A 15,683-nucleotide genomic window follows, 5' to 3' on the forward strand; every position below is an offset into this window, starting at 1 on the left:
ACTGTACTGAGTAGCAAAAAGATCCACCGAGGGGGTGCCCCACACTCGAAAGATCTTGCGGACAACGTCCATGTTCAGAGTCCACTCGTGAGGTTGCATGATCCTGCTCAACCTGTTGGCCAGGCCGTTGTTTACGTCTGTCAGATATGTGGCCTGGAGAAGCATGCTGTGCTGACTCGCCCAAAGCCACATTCTACATAATAAGTACATAAGTACATAAGTAATGCCATACTGGGAAAACACCAAGGGTCCATCGAGCCCAGCATCTTGTCCACGACAGCGGCCAATCCAGGCCAAGGGCACCTGGCAAGCTTCCCAACGTACAAACATTCTATACATGTTATACCTGGGATTTTGGATTTTTCCAAGTCCGTTTAGTAGCGGTTTATGGACTTGTCCTTTAGGAAACCGTCCAACCCCTTTTTAAACTCTGCTAAGCTAACCGCCTTCACCACATTTTCCGGCAATGAATTCCAGAGTTTAATTACACGTTGGGTGAAGAAAACTTTTCTCCGATTTGTTTTAAATTTACTACACTGTAGTTTAATCGCATGCCCCCTAGTCCTAGTATTTTTGGAAAGCGTGAACAGATGCTTCACATCCACCTGTTCCACTCCACTCATTATTTTATATACCTCTATCATGTCTCCCCTCAGCCATCTCTTCTCCAAGCTGAATAGCCCTAGCCTCCTTAGTCTTTCTTCATAGGGAAGTCGTCCCATCCCCGCTATCATTTTAGTCGCCCTTCGCTGCACCTTTTCCAATTCTACTATATCTTTCTTGAGATGCGGCGACCAGAATTGAACACAATACTCAAGGTGCGGTCACACCATGGAGCGATACAACGGCATTATAACATCCTCACACCTGTTTTCCATACCTTTCCTAATAATACCCAACATTTTATTCGCTTTCCTAGACTCAGCAGCACACTGAGCAGAAGGTTTCAGCCTGTTATCGACGACGACACCCAGATCCCTTTCTTGGTCCGTAACTCCTAACGTGGAACCTTGCATGACGTAGCTATAATTCGGGTTCTTTTTTCCCCACATGCATCACCTTGCACTTGCTCACATTAAACGTCACCTGCCATTTAGCCGTCCAGTCTCCCAGTCTCGTAAAGTCCTCTTGTAATTTTTCACAATCCTGTCGCGAGTTAACGACTTTGAATAACTTTGTGTCATCAGCAAATTTAATTACCTCACTAGTTACTCCCATCTCTAAATCATTTATAAATATATTAAAAAGCAGCGGTCCTAGCACAGACCCCTGAGGAACCCCACTAACTACCCTTCTCCATTGTGAATACTGCCCATTTAACCCCACTCTCTGTTTCCTATCCTTCAACCTATCCTTCTGAAGGCTTCCTGACACAGAGGGCGAGATCCGGTGCCCCCCTGCTTGTTTGTGTAATACATAGCAACCTGAATGTCTGTCTGAATGAAAATAATGTGGTTGGACAGCCAATCTATGAAAGTCTTTAGGGCATTCCATATCGCTCGCAATTCCAAGAGGTTGATCTGAAGATGCGTTTCCTGGAAGGACCAAACTCCTTGAGTGTGGAGCCCATCCACATGAGATCCCCACCCCAGAAGGGATGCATCCGTCGTCAGCACTTTTTGCAGCTGAGGAATTTGGAATTGGCGTCCCAAGGTCAGAATGGAGCGAATGGTCCACCAGTGAAGGGAACTGCAAAATTTGGTGGAAAGATGGATGACTTCCTCTAGATCCCCCATAGCTTGACACCACTGGGAAGCTAGGGTCCACTGAGCTGATCTCATGTGTAAACGTGCCACGGGGGGGGGGGGGGGGGGGGGGGGTGTCACATGAACTGTGGAGGCCATGTGGCCCAGAAGTCTCAACATCTGCCGAGCTGTGATCTATTGAAATGCTCGAGCTGAGGACGCGAGTGCCAGAAGATTGTCTGCCCGTGCCTGGGGAAGATAAGCTTAAGACGTCTGTGTGTTCAACAGAGCTCCTATGAATTCCAATTTCTGCACAGGAATCACATGGGACTTGGGATTGATGACAAACCCCAGTAGTTCGAGGAGTTGAATAGTAATCTGCATGGATCGTAGGGCTCCTGCCTCTGAGGTGTTCTTTATCAGCCAATCGTCAAGATAAGGGAACACATGCACTCCCAGTCTATGTAGCGATGCTGCGACAACTGCCAAGCACTTTGTGAATACTCTGGGCGCAGATGCGAGACCAAAGGGCAGCACACAGTACTGAAAATGCTGAGTTCCCAGACAAAATCAAAGGTACTGCCTGTGATCTGGAAGTACCGAAATGTGAGTGTAGGCGTCCTTTAAGTCCAGAGAGCATAGCCAATCGTTTTCCTGAATCATGGGAAGAAGGGTGCCCAGGGAAAGCATCCTGAACTTTTCTCGGACCAGATATTTGTTCAGGGCCCTTAGGTCTATAATGGGACGCATCCCCCCTGTTTTCTTTTCCACAAGGAAGTACCTGGAATAGAATCCCAGCCCTTCTTGCCCGGCTGGAATGGGCTCGACCGCATTGGTGCTGAGAAGGGCGGAGAGATCATCTGCAAGTACCTGCTTGTGCTGGGAACTGAAAGATTGAGCTCCCGGTGGACAATTTGGAGGCTTCGATTCCAGATTGAGAGCGTATCCGGACCGGACTATTTGAAGAACCCACCTGTTGGAGGTTATCAGAGGCCACCTTTGGTGAAAAAATATAAGCCTCCATCCAACAGGTAGATCGTCCGGTACAGACACTTTGATGTCGGCTATGCTGCTCTGGAGCCAGTCAAAAGCCTGTCCCTTGCTTTTGCTGGGGAGCTGGAGGGGCCTGAGGTGCACGCCGCTGACGAGAGCGAGCTTGCTGGGGGCCAGCCTGAACAGGCTGTCGGGAAGCAGGAGTATAGCTACGCCTATTAGAGGAGCACTTCTCCTCCCTCCAAAAAACCTCCTAGAAGAGGAGGTAGTAGCAGTAGGCGTCCAGCGGGCGAGAGAATCCATAGCATCATGGTGCTTCTTGAGGGAATCAACCATATCCTCAACCTTCTCTCCAAAAATATTATCCCCCCGGCAAGGAACATCCGCCATTCGGTGCTGGGTCTTCTGATCCAGGTCCGAGACATGCAGCCATGAGAGTCTGCGTATCACGATGCCTTGAGCAGCCACCTGGGATGCAGCATCAAAAGTATCAAAGGCTCCCCTGGCCAGGAATTTGCGACACGCCTTCTGCTGCCTGACCACTTGGTGAAAAGGTTCGGCAAGCTCGGGGGGAAGAGCTTCAACCAAACTAAACAATTGCTTTATCGAGTTCCGTAAGTGAATGCTGGTGTACAGCTGGTATGTTTGAATTTTGGTCGCGAGCATTCCAGCCTGATACGTACGCCTCCCGAAAGAATCCAGGGTCCTAGACTCTCTGCCCGGGGGCGCCGAGGAATAGTCCCTAGTACTCTTGGATCTTCTGAGAGCAGAGTCCACCACCATGGAATAGTGAGGAAGTTGGGCCTTCACCATCACAGGCTCACCGTGGACTCTGTACTGGGACTCGGACTTCTTGTTGACAACTGAATTAGATAGAGGGCAAGACCAATTTTGCAACATCACTTCCCTCAGTGTATTGTACAAGGGGGCCGTTGCAACCTCTTTCGGTGGAAAAGGAAGATCCAGGACCTCAAACATCTCGGCCCTGGGCTCATCCACAGCCTCCATGGGAAAAGGAATGTCCCTAGACATTTCCCGCACAAAAGATGAGAAGGAGAGACACTCAGGTGGAGATTGCCTAACCTCAATAGGTGGAGTGGGATCAGATGGAAGCCCCTGAGAATCTTCCTCTGAAAAATATCTGGGATCTTCCTCCTCTCCCCATGAGTGTTCCTCTTCGGTATCGAACAATAGCTCCCGAAGAGCAGCCCGAACTCGAGCCTGCCTCGACCTCGAGGATCGATGTCCTCGTGAAGGGCATCGAGAAGTGGACCTGTGCCTGGACTCCAGCGAAGCTTCCTCCATCGACGTCGAGGGAGAGTCCACCCGGGTGACAAGTGGCTCAGGCACCGCAAGCAGTACCGAGGGCGGAGACCGCCGCGCAGGAGATGGGCCAGATGCCGTCTCAGCAGTAGGTACCCGAGGCGCAAGCACCTCCGGTAACGAGGCAGATGGACGCATCATCCCTTCCAGAAGGCCTGGAAGCATGGCCCGGAGACACTCATCGAGGGTTGCCATCAGAACAAGCTGTGGGGCCGGTGCAGGAGTCGGTGCCGGAGTCTGAAGAGGATCGAGAGCCGGTACCTGGCTGCCAGACGACCGACGCATCAGCACCTCCTGAATGGAGGGTGAGCGGTCCTCCCGGCGCCGACGCTTCTCGAGTGCCGCATCCCTCGGCTCCCCGGAGCTCTCGGTACCGTGACGGGAAGGATGCTTCTTAGCCTTCGCCCGACGCCCGTCATCGACACTCCTCGGTACCGATAAGGAGGACGTGGAATCCTCACGCCTCCTCGGGGCCGGGTCTGACTCAGGGCGGTCCCGGGGGCATGCATAGCAGTAGGCCTCGAGATGGGTGGAGACCCATTCGATGCCTCACTGCTCCCAGCTCGAAATGGTCTCTCAGCAGCCATTACCTGACCTCTCGATGCCGCCGACCTCGGTACCAATGTCGATGCCGACGTCGAAGGACCGGACTGATCTGGAAAAAGCTTCCCGCGCTGAGCCTCTCAAGCCACCTGGGTCCTCTTTTTCATTAATTTACAAAGCTTACATGGTCGGGCCTGAGGCACTGGAGACACCAAACATGAGGGTCGGTCGATGAGATGGTCCGGTTGCAGCGGGAACAGCACTTGAAGCCGTTGGGCGTCCTCGATGACATGGGAGGAAAAATAGCGGTCGAAAAATCAAATGACGCGATGGTGCACCGAAAAAGGCACAAAAAAAGGAATAGAAGCGCGACCGGGCGGCCTAAAGGCGGCCGCGATTGGAAGAGAAAGGAAACTTAGAAAAAAAGGGAAAAAAACCTATGAAATAAAGGACTTTTGTTTTTTTTTTTAACAAAACAATAAAAGGGGCACAAAAGGGGACAAAACGGAGCGCGTAAACGCGACAGAACGTCTCCTGGGCCAGAAACGTGAGGAGCGCTCAAAAAACAATCCCTCTCTCGCAAAGCAGAGAAAAAGAAACTGAGGGAAGTGCGCGGGCGTCGCGGGCGGGAAGTCACTCGCGCATGCGCGGTGCGTTGTCCCCGCACCCGTCGTGCTGCTTCTAGAAGCTTTTAAAGATTTTTCTTTAAATTCTGGAGCTCCTGGGCCGTCGCGGATGACGACCCATGCGTGATGATGTCCAGTCTGCTTGTCCTCAGAGAACATTTCTACATCCGTCTGTTCATCCTGGCCTGGCGGACGGTAGTACACTCATATCACTATCCTTTTCCACTTTATACATGGAATTTCAATCCATAGGGATTCCATGATGTGTTTTGTTTCCTGCAAAATTTTCAATCTGTTCGATTCAAGGCCCTCCTTAACATACAATTATACCCCTCCACCAATTCGATCCACTACCATATAATTTGTACCCCGGTATGACAGTGTCCCACTGGTTATCCTTCTTCCACTAGGTCTCAGAGATGCCTATTATATCTAATTTTTTATTTAGTGCAATATATTCTAACTCTCCCATCTTATTTCTTAGGCTTCTGGCATTCGCATATAGAAATTTCAAACTATGTTTGTTGTTCCTATTTACATCATGCTCAGTAGTTTACAGTATTAATTTGCAATCTTTTGTCTTTTTTTAATTTTTATTTAAGGACACCTGATCTTCTATGGTCTCTTTCGCAACCTCACTATCGGGATACCCTATCTTCCCTGTTTTGGTGATATCTTTGAAAGCTACCTTATTCCAAACCATGTGCTTTTGAGCGACTGTCGGCCTTCCCCCAGTCTCTAGTTTAAAAGCTGCTCTATCTCCTTTTTAAATGCCGATGCCAACAGCCTGGTCCCACCCTGGTTGAGCCCATACTTTCGGAATAGGCTCCCCCTTCCCCAGAATGTTGCCCATTTCCTAACAAATCTATTACTAACAGCAGATCAGCAATTTCATGCTTGAGTTCTTTGAGTACCCTTGAATGTATGCCATCTGGTCCAGGTGATTTACTACTCTTTAATTTGTCAATTTGGCTCAGTACATTTTCCAGGTTCACCGATATTTCTTTCAATTCCTCATCATCATCACCCTTGAAAACCAATTCCGGTACAGGCAGATCTCTTACATCTTCTTCCGTAAAGACGGAAGCAAAGAATTCATTCAGTTTCTCTTCTATAGCCTTGTCCTCCCTGATCACCCCTTTTGCGCCTTTGTGATCTAACGGTCCCACGGATTCCCTCATAGGCTTTCTGCTTCTGATGTACCTGACAAATTTGTTACTTTTGGCTGTAATGGCCTCTTTTACTTCACCTTTTAACCATACCATGCTGGCCGACGTTTTCTCTTCTTTCTACCTTTGCAAATACGTGGAATGCATCTGGACTGGGCTTCCAAGATGGTATTTTTGAATAACATCCAGGTCTGATTCAATGTCCTAACCTTTGCAGCCGATCCTTTTAGTTTCTTTTTAACCATTTTCCTTATTTTATTATAGTTGCCCTTTCGAAAATTAAATGCAGCTACAGTAGACTTCGTTTGTGGTTCATTCCAGATAGTAGTTCAAACTTGACCTTATGATCACTATTTTCCCAGGGGACACAACACCGCCAGCTGTCGCACTATGCCCTGCACACCACCAAGGACCAGATGCAAAATGGCTCCCCCTCTCGTCAGTTCCTGGACCAGGTGCTCCAAAAAGCAGTCCTTTATTACATCTAGAAATTTTTTCTCCCTGGCACTCCCTGATGTAACATTTATCCAGTCAATGTTGGGGTAATTGAAATCACCACATACCATACAATTAGTTCTACATCAGTTGAAGCGGTATTCAAAGGCAGATCTTGTATCAATGAAAAAATAGTGGAGAAAAAAAAGACTTCAGTACTAACGGATACACCTCAAATTGAAAGACACACTTTCATGAATTAAGAGGGCTCCTTATAATCATGAGTCTACAAAAAAAAAAAAAAAACACTCCACTAATGTATCTGTAATTCATGAAACATAAACAAGATCACCTTTCAAAATACCCAAAAGGGGAAGAGACTCAATTATATAACAAATAACTTGATATTCACAAGATCTGCCTTCGAATACCGCTTCAAGTGTTGTAGAACTAATTGTATAGTGTGTGGATTTTGAGTTCTACTGATTCCATTAATTTTGAGGGTAATTGAAATCATCCATAATTATAGCGTTGCCCAGTTTGCCAGCTTTCTTAATCTCTGTAAACATTTCTTCATCCATCTGTTTGTTCTGTCCCGGTGGACGGAAGTACAGCCCTACAAGAATACTCTTTTTCACACATGGGATTTCTATCCATAGTGACTCCACGCTGCTGCGTCATGTGAAATGTTTATTTTATTTGACTCAATTCCCTCTTTAACATATAGTGTAACCCCCTCCAATTTGATCCTCTCTATCATATGATACAATTTGTACCCTGTTAACACAGTGTCCCATTTATTGTCCTCTTTCTATCAAGTCTCTGAGTTGTCTATTATAACTGCCTCGTCATTTAGTGCTATATATTCTAACTCTCCCATCTTATCTTTTAGGCTTCTAGCAATTGTATACAGGCACTTCAAATTATGTTTTTTCCTTTGATCTACATGTTGCTTAGAAGTTCAAGGGGATAATGTGCGTCCTTTATCCTGCTGTCTCATTAAGTTCACCTGGCTTACTTTCACCATTGATAAAACCTCTCTACTGGGATTCTATAAATGTGCTGTTTCAATAGTATCTTTCAAGGATACTCCACACCGAATCATGCGCTCCTGGGCTACTGACGGCTTCCCTCATCCCTGCACCGTTTCAACCACACATTGAGACTTTGGAGCTCTGCCTGCTTTTTGGGTTCTGTGCGTGAAACGGGAGGGGGGTGGGAGGCATCTCTGAAAATGCGACCCTGTAGGATCTGGACTTCAGCTTTTTACCTAAGAGCCTAAATTTGGCTTCCAGAACCTCCCTCCCACACTTTCCTAGGAGAGTTCATAGCTGAAAACAGATGGCCACGTGGGTCAGGTAAACCAGAGCCCTAGGCTCCCATAGAGGGGCAGAGAACTTGCTATCATATTCCCTAAGAGCATTCCTAAAAGACACAATCACAAACACAGTGGTCAGACAGCTCAGTCAGAATACACACTGAAGGAATGGGAGGCTACTCAAAATCCCCCAATCCGCATGAACCAGGATCCAGAAACACTGCTGCTGAAATTACAGCCCCAGTCACAAATAGGGCAATAGGATCTAGCAGCTCTGTGTGGGTACCAGTAATCTCCACTAGGTGTCTCTGGTAGGACAAAGACGGGTAAATAATAGCTTTAGAACTCTGGAAACAAGCATGTCTTATAATAGCTGACCTAGAGTTCAGAACCCCTAATTATTCGCTGATAAGCTCTGTGGTATCACCTCTTGCCATCTGGGACCCTGAAGAGTACCTGGGTCCCACATGGCAAGAGTTGATACCACAGAGGTTTGGGGAGGGTTGGAAGGGGGGAGATAAGTGAGGGTGGGATGTGGGAGGTTGGTTCATGTTGGGGGGTTGTGGTTTAACATGCTTTGTCAGATTTTAGTAACTGTTTTGGGGTTTTATTGATATGTTTCCTAGTGTTCTCGTTGGTGAATAATGCCATATTGTATTCTTTTGCAATAAAATCTATTGTTACAAAAAACAGGTTTTATTTACAATGACAAGATATAAAACAAAGTGTATGTAGAAGAAAAGATCAGAATGTAAAAATTCCTAATACAGACATGTGGAAGGATAAAATAAAATGGATGATATATGGATTAACATAAACTCCCTATTTCAATGGAATGTCACCTAAAACACCGTGATCACAGGCTTTTAGAATGAAAGGTATATGACCTTTCACTTAGGATATCATGTTCTCTGTAGGCGACTGGCAATGCAGGTAGGTGGTTGATCTTGGTCTTTGTGACGTGATGTTATCCTCGATGAGTCTGGAAGAGAGCTGCTCTGGATCAGTGCTGATCTGTGCCTTCCATTTGCATATTTTATTCACAATCTTATTAGTAGTGTCCTTCAAGTCATGATAGCATCTCGATATGCGACTGGTCTGTGCCCGATTGAAGGAGATATGGTAACCACGAGAATGGAGTGGAGGAGTGGCCTAGTGGTTAGGGTGGTGGATTTTGGTCCTGGGGAACTGAGGAACTGAGTTCGATTTCCACTTCAGGCACAGGCAGCTCCTTGTGACTCTGGGCAAGCCACTTAACCCTCCATTGCCCCAGGTACAAATAAGTACCTGTATACAATATGTAAGCTGCATTGAGCCTGCCATGAGTGGGAAAAGCGCGGGGTACAAATGTAACAAAAAAAATGTTTCTGACGTCACTTGGATATTCTTCCAACCCTCCAGGCTCCAAGCAGTCTGTTGCTGAATCAGACAAATGTCTTTAACCAAGGTTACTGTATGCCTCCAACTTGGCCCAGAGTCTGTGATACACCACATATATTGTGGTGGGTGAGGGGGAGAGGTTCCCTCTATAGCACTACTGATGCACCTGCTTCCGCATGCCCAGCAGCATCTGCCGCCTCACGATTGCTCTCTTTAGCACCCAAAAAGCACAGCAGGACTCTCCACTGTTACTTACAAAGAACCTCCAATGACTCATTTCTCTTCCCTGATCTGGGTTTGCCCCTCAGCCACAGTTATTTATTTATTTATTGCATTTGTATCCCACATTTTCCCACCTATTTGCAGGCTCAATGTGGCTTACAATGTTCCGTTATGGCTTGCGCCATTCCAGAGTAGACGATAATAATTGGTATTACATAAAGATCATGGATGACATAATAGAATTAATTAAGCAAATATAGGAAGAAACAGTTCAGCATTTAGGTGTAGTGATGTTGCATTGCAATTATACTTCTTGACCGTTGTGGTAAGCCTTGTTGAAGAGATGTGTCGTCAGAGATTTCTGAAAATTGATTAGTTCGTAAATTGTTTTTAGGTTAGACGGTAATGCGTTCCACAGCTGCGTACACATATAGGGAAAGCTGGACGCATGTGTTAGTCTGTATTTTAGACCTTTACAGCTAGGGAAGTGAAGATTGAGGAATGTTCTATGTTTGTGCAGCGCTGCATATGCCTTGTAGCGCTATAGAAATGCTAAATAGTAGTAGCAGAATGTGCGGGATGATCTTTTAGCATTCCTGGGTGGCAAGTCGACTAGGTCTAGCATGTAGGTTGGGGCTTCTCCATGAATGATTTTGTGAACTAGAGTACATACCTTGAACGCGATATGTTATTTGAGTGGAAGCCAGTGTAACTTTTCTCTTAAGGGTTTTGCGCTTTCATATTTTGTTTTTCCAAATATGAGTCTAGCTGCGGTATTCTGAGCTGTTTGAAGTTTCTTAATAATTTGTTCTTTACAGCCAGCGTAAAGTGCATTATAATAATCTAGGTGGCTTAACTCCATAGACTGTACCAGACTGCAGAAGATGATCCTTGGGAAGAAAGGTCTTACTCTTAAGTTTCCACATCGAATGGAACATCTTTTTGGTTGTATTCTTCGCATGATTTTCAAGTGTAAGATTTCGATCAATGGTAACTCCGAGAATTTTCAGGATATCTGAAAGTGGGAGGGAAAAGTTTGGTGTGGTTATGGTGGTGAATTTGCTTGTGTTGTGCTGTGAAGTAAGTATGAGACATTGTGTTTTTTCGGCATTAAGTTTCAACTGAAATGCATCTGCCCATGAATGCATGATTTGGAAGCTTTGGTTGATGTCGTTGGTGATTTCCTTTAAAACATGTTTGAACGGGATGTAGATTGTGACGTCGTCTGCATATATATGTGGGTTGAGGTTTTGATTGGATAGTAACCTGGCCAAGGGTGTCATCATTAGGTTGAATAGGGTCGGCGAGAGGGGAGATCCTTGAGGGACTCCACATTCAGGTATCCATGGGGTTGATGTAGTCGAGTTAGATCTAACTTGGTATGATCTTGTGGTCAAGAAGCCTCTAAACCAGTTGAGAACGTTACCTCCAACTCCGAAGTATTCTAGGATGTGTAGTAAAATTCCATGGTCAACCATGTCAAAGGCACTTGACATGTCGAATTGTAGGAGAAGTATTTTGTTGCCAGTTGCGATAGCTTGTTTAAATTTAGTCAGGAGAGTAACTAGTACTGTTTCAGTGCTGTGGTTAGACCGAAACTCTGATTGGGAGTCGTGAAGTATTGAGAATTTGTTTAAGTAGTTGGTGAGTTGTTTGGTCACCATGCTTTCCGTTAGCTTGGTTATCAGAGGGATAGATGCTACTGGGCAATAGTTGGTTAAGTCACTTGTACTTTTCTTTGCGTCTTTAGGTATAGGGGTGAGTAGAATATTTCCTTTATCCTTTGGGAAGAGTCCATTTTTTAGCATATAGTTCACGTGTTTCGTGAGGTCTGATATTAGCTGTTGAGGGGCGAACTTTATAAGATTATTAGGGCATATGTCTATTTTACAGTGGGACTTGGCAAATTTTTTTGAGCGCTCGGGAGATGGTGTCATCCGAAAGTGTGTCGAAGTTGGTCCAGGTTCTGTCAGCTGGGTATTCACCAGGGCTTGGGTCAAGACAATCGAGGAGTTGTGCGTGGTCGATGGCATTAACAGGTATCGTGAGTCGCAATCTTACAGTTTTCTCTTTAAAGTATTTCGTGAGATTGTCTGCTGTTGGTGTGTCTGTGGTGTTAGAAGTAACTGGTGTGATGTTTAGTAGTTTGTTCACGAGTTGGAAAAGTTTGTGTCTATCCTTGTAGTCTGGTCCAATTTTGGTTTTGTAATATGATCTTTTAGTTTGTTTTATGGTGTATTTGTATTTTCTTTGTAGTTGCTTCCAAGCGTTAAGTGCGGATTCGTCTTTCTTTTTGTTCCATGCTCGTTCTAGCTTTCTAACTTGTGTCTTTAGTTTTTTCAGTTCTTCATTGAACCATGGTATTGAGTTTTTTCTATGTGAGGTTCTGGATTGAAGTGGTGCTATGTTGTCTAATACATTTCTGCATCTATTGTCCCATTCTTGAGTAAATTGGCTTGATTCTGTTGGTGCAGTCCAATCATTGTTATAGACTTGTTGCCAGAACGTTAGTGGGTCTATTTTGCCTCTCGTGGTATAGGTTGTTCATTCTTGTTTAGTGTGGGAATCTTTTGTTCGCCATAGAAGGGAAAGGTTTGCTTTGTAGTGGTCGGACCAAGGTGTAGCTGTCCAATTTGTATCTGTTAGTATAAGATTTAATTCAGAGGAGAGTTTGTATGTGATCATGTCTAGTGTGTGTCCTTTCATGTGGGTTGGCTCCATATTTGGCCAATGAAGATCCCATAGTTGGAAGAAGTGCATGGGCCTCTTGGCAAGCTTCAATTAGGCTTACCAGAGAGATTTTTCTGATTTTATTTTTTTGTCAAGAAACTTTATGAGGCAGGCAGCTAGCTGGAAATAAAATAAAACCTGCACTTCATAACTCACCCCATCAGCAAAGGCACTATGGGATCCTCACCTTCTAGCCTTGTAATCTGAAGCAGTGGGGCTCTGCAGAGTCAGACACTTCTGTGCTCAACCACAGCAAAGCCCATGCACAGATACGTGGGGGTATACCCAGGCCTCTGCCTCAAGGGCTGCAAGTCATGGACTGCACCCTGGGGAGAAAGGCCTAGCTGAAAGAAAACCTGCTATACTAGTCCAACCTATACCACCTGCTGGAGGCAAAGAAATACTAACAAGTTCCAGGTTTTACCACTCCTTATATAAGCGATGTCACTGGAAGAGTTCAGGTTCTTTACCTCCTTGTGCAGTCTGGACTAGTCTAGCAGGATGAAAAGGAAAACGAGATTAGCACACCGAGCATTATATATTGGTCTTCTTATACATTAATCTGATTTACTGAGTCCATATATTTCAAAGAGGTTGTTCTTTACCAAGACCAAAATCATTTAGTTATTCCATCGAAGGCTAATGCTTGAGTGGAGTACACTAGTCAGTCTGATTTTTCTTACTTAGCTCCAGCATTATGGAACTCTCTTCCTCAGTATATTAAGACAGAAACATCAACATATTTTTTCTCTAGGGCATTTGCAGATTAACCATGGGTGATTAGTGGGACTATGGACATTCAGAGTTCGACTACATTGTATCTTTTTTTTTAGTCTTCCATTGCCCATTTAGAGCTTTTTTGCTGCTAGTCTTCTTTTTTCTTCGTTTCTGACTTTGTATCAGAGCAGTTTACAATTCATATCATTAATAAAAGAAAAGTCAGTGTTTAAAGTCAGTGAATTAAAGTGTTTTAGAAAGCTATATAAACTGACAATAATTAGTAGCTAAATACAAAGAGGTATTTTCTCTACAATTGAAGCATTCTTACCATAATATTGTATCCTTCTATGCCTGCAACCTTTTTGTGTCACACCCAAACTTTTTTTTTTTTTTTTACAGAAATTACTTAATCTGACTATTACTCATACCTCTGTTACATTGTGCTGTTGCAGTGATGTCAACTGATAAGGATCTACATATAGTCCTCTTGGAAGATGCTCCTTAAAAATCACTCCACAACCAGCAGTGTGCTCAACGGCAGCAAGTTCCACCTTAGTAAGAAGGTCTCTAAAACCAAAATAATATAATGCTTAAGAACAAGATTTACAGAAACATCACAAACAGCAGCTAAACTAAAGTCCTCCAGTTAAACATTAAGGTCACTTTAAAAGTAACCAGATGTTTCAATAGCAGCATTTACACATCTGGATCGCACACAAAAGCAAAGAGCAATTTTAGAAAGCTATATGTGTTTGTATATCTCCAGGATGCTGAGATTTCAAGGAGGCGTGGAATAAACATACACGTGTATTCCCATTTTTAAATGGGAATACATGTCTATTATAAAACAAACACCCTTGCTGGTTTTTGCAACAGTCTCAAGGAACATGTAATGCCAATTACTAGTTTACATTTTGAGTCTGTAGGAAAATGCAGGTGCCAAAGTGAACAGACCCCTCTGTCTCACTTCCCAAAACCTTATTTGTCATCTTAACCCCTAACAGTAGTACTGCAAAATTACCACTAGAGGGACCACTCAGAATCTGGATGTCAATGAGGTAGAAGTATCCCATCAGTGGATTACTCCTGCCCCACTAAAGGAAACCCTGGGTAAGAGAAGGGAGAGGGGGAGTGCCGTGACTGTTGTGGGGGGGGGGGGGGGGTAACTTGATCCTGCCACCAGTCTCTTTTCTAAATAGCAACCTTGACTATCTGCATTGCTGAAGCCAAGAATCTACTTGAAGAGTTCAAGAGGCCTTTTTCACATAGGGGGCAATTCTACAAACTGTTGCTCTAAGTTAGGCATACGAACACCACACACTGAGCACCAATTCTATAACACCATCTGTATGCCAAGATGCCAAGTGAACAAGTCTGGTGAGTGTGCGGTGTACTTTGTGTGGTATATTTTCCTATAGGGGTGGTTGCAGCTGATTGTTCTTTTCTCATGCAGTTTTCATCGGGTCTTCTGATTGGATTTTCAAAACTGTGTTTGTTGGAAGATTTTAATGTCTCTTTTATACCACTGGAGTGAGCTTAGATGGCAGATTCAGAGGTTGTAAAGTATGAACAATGCCGAGCAGACTTCTATGGTCTGGGTCCTATAAGTGGCAAAAAAATAGATCAGGATCAAGGCTGGAGTGGGCTTCGATGGCAACTCCAGTAGTTGGCATTAGGACTGGTTCCAAGGCAGACTTCTACAGTCTGTGCCCCAAAATTGGCAAGGAGAAATAAATTAAGTATACCAGCGTTAAATCATGAAGATGTGTAACCTCAGCAGAGTGCCATATTCAACTTTGGCCACCTAGTTGGCAGACTGGATGGACCATGCAGGTCTTTATCTGCCTACATTTACTATATTAGTATATTATTGCATGCACTGCCTCTATCTCATGCATATTCATTGAGGATATTGTGAGAAGGCTGTCCCTGCAGACAAGGAAAGTAATGGTAAAATTAAGCACCTGTAGTTCTTCTCAAGCCTAGCAGTGAAAGGAATAAGGGTTGAGAGGAAAACCAGGACTGGAGAAGGAGGGAACAAGCATTCTCCTCATTGCTTAACTGAAAGGGGAGGGACATTCTCAGAGGCCAGAGCAGGAAAGCCATCTCACCCTCTACCCTATCAGGGCTCAGGAATGATGTAATAGAAGTGATGGGTGAGCTCTCGTGGAAGTAAGAGAGGACACTGAAGAAGAGAGAGGGACGGAATGGCAGGAAAAGGGAGCACTTGTTCCAGAAGCAGCACTTAGAGGGGAACCTAGGCAAATGGAAAGTAGGCTCACTCATGTCCTTAAGCAATCCTCCTCAGTAGCTCTGTCCTAAAGGTAGTATAATTTATTTAGGCTTTCCCTTGTTTCTCATTAGGGAGGAACCAGTGTGTGTGACTGGTGTGAGGGTGGAGAGTGGGAAAAAATGGGAAGAGAAGGAGAGACTCCCTCTCTCCTTTCAATGTGTGGCTGATAGAGAGGTAAAGCCCGTTACAAGAAATCTTTAGACGTGCTTCTTTGAGAGTGAGAAGGGAAGAAGACTGGGGGAGGGA

At 44.8% G+C, this 15,683-nt stretch overlaps 1 protein-coding gene across 1 annotated transcript in view; it reads right to left on the reverse strand.

Annotated features, from left to right (window-relative positions):
* The window catches only part of PIGX (phosphatidylinositol glycan anchor biosynthesis class X), a 369,667-nt gene that overhangs the window by 200,531 nt on the left and 153,453 nt on the right, over nt 1-15,683 (reverse strand). Inside the window, exon 3 of the mRNA XM_030216215.1 lies at nt 13,573-13,711. Coding sequence (XP_030072075.1) covers nt 13,573-13,711 — 139 coding nt within the window. The remainder of the gene's footprint in view (nt 1-13,572; nt 13,712-15,683) is intronic.

The sequence above is a fragment of the Microcaecilia unicolor genome, chromosome 10 (assembly GCF_901765095.1).
Source record: "Microcaecilia unicolor chromosome 10, aMicUni1.1, whole genome shotgun sequence".
NCBI classification, from domain to species: domain Eukaryota; kingdom Metazoa; phylum Chordata; class Amphibia; order Gymnophiona; family Siphonopidae; genus Microcaecilia; species Microcaecilia unicolor.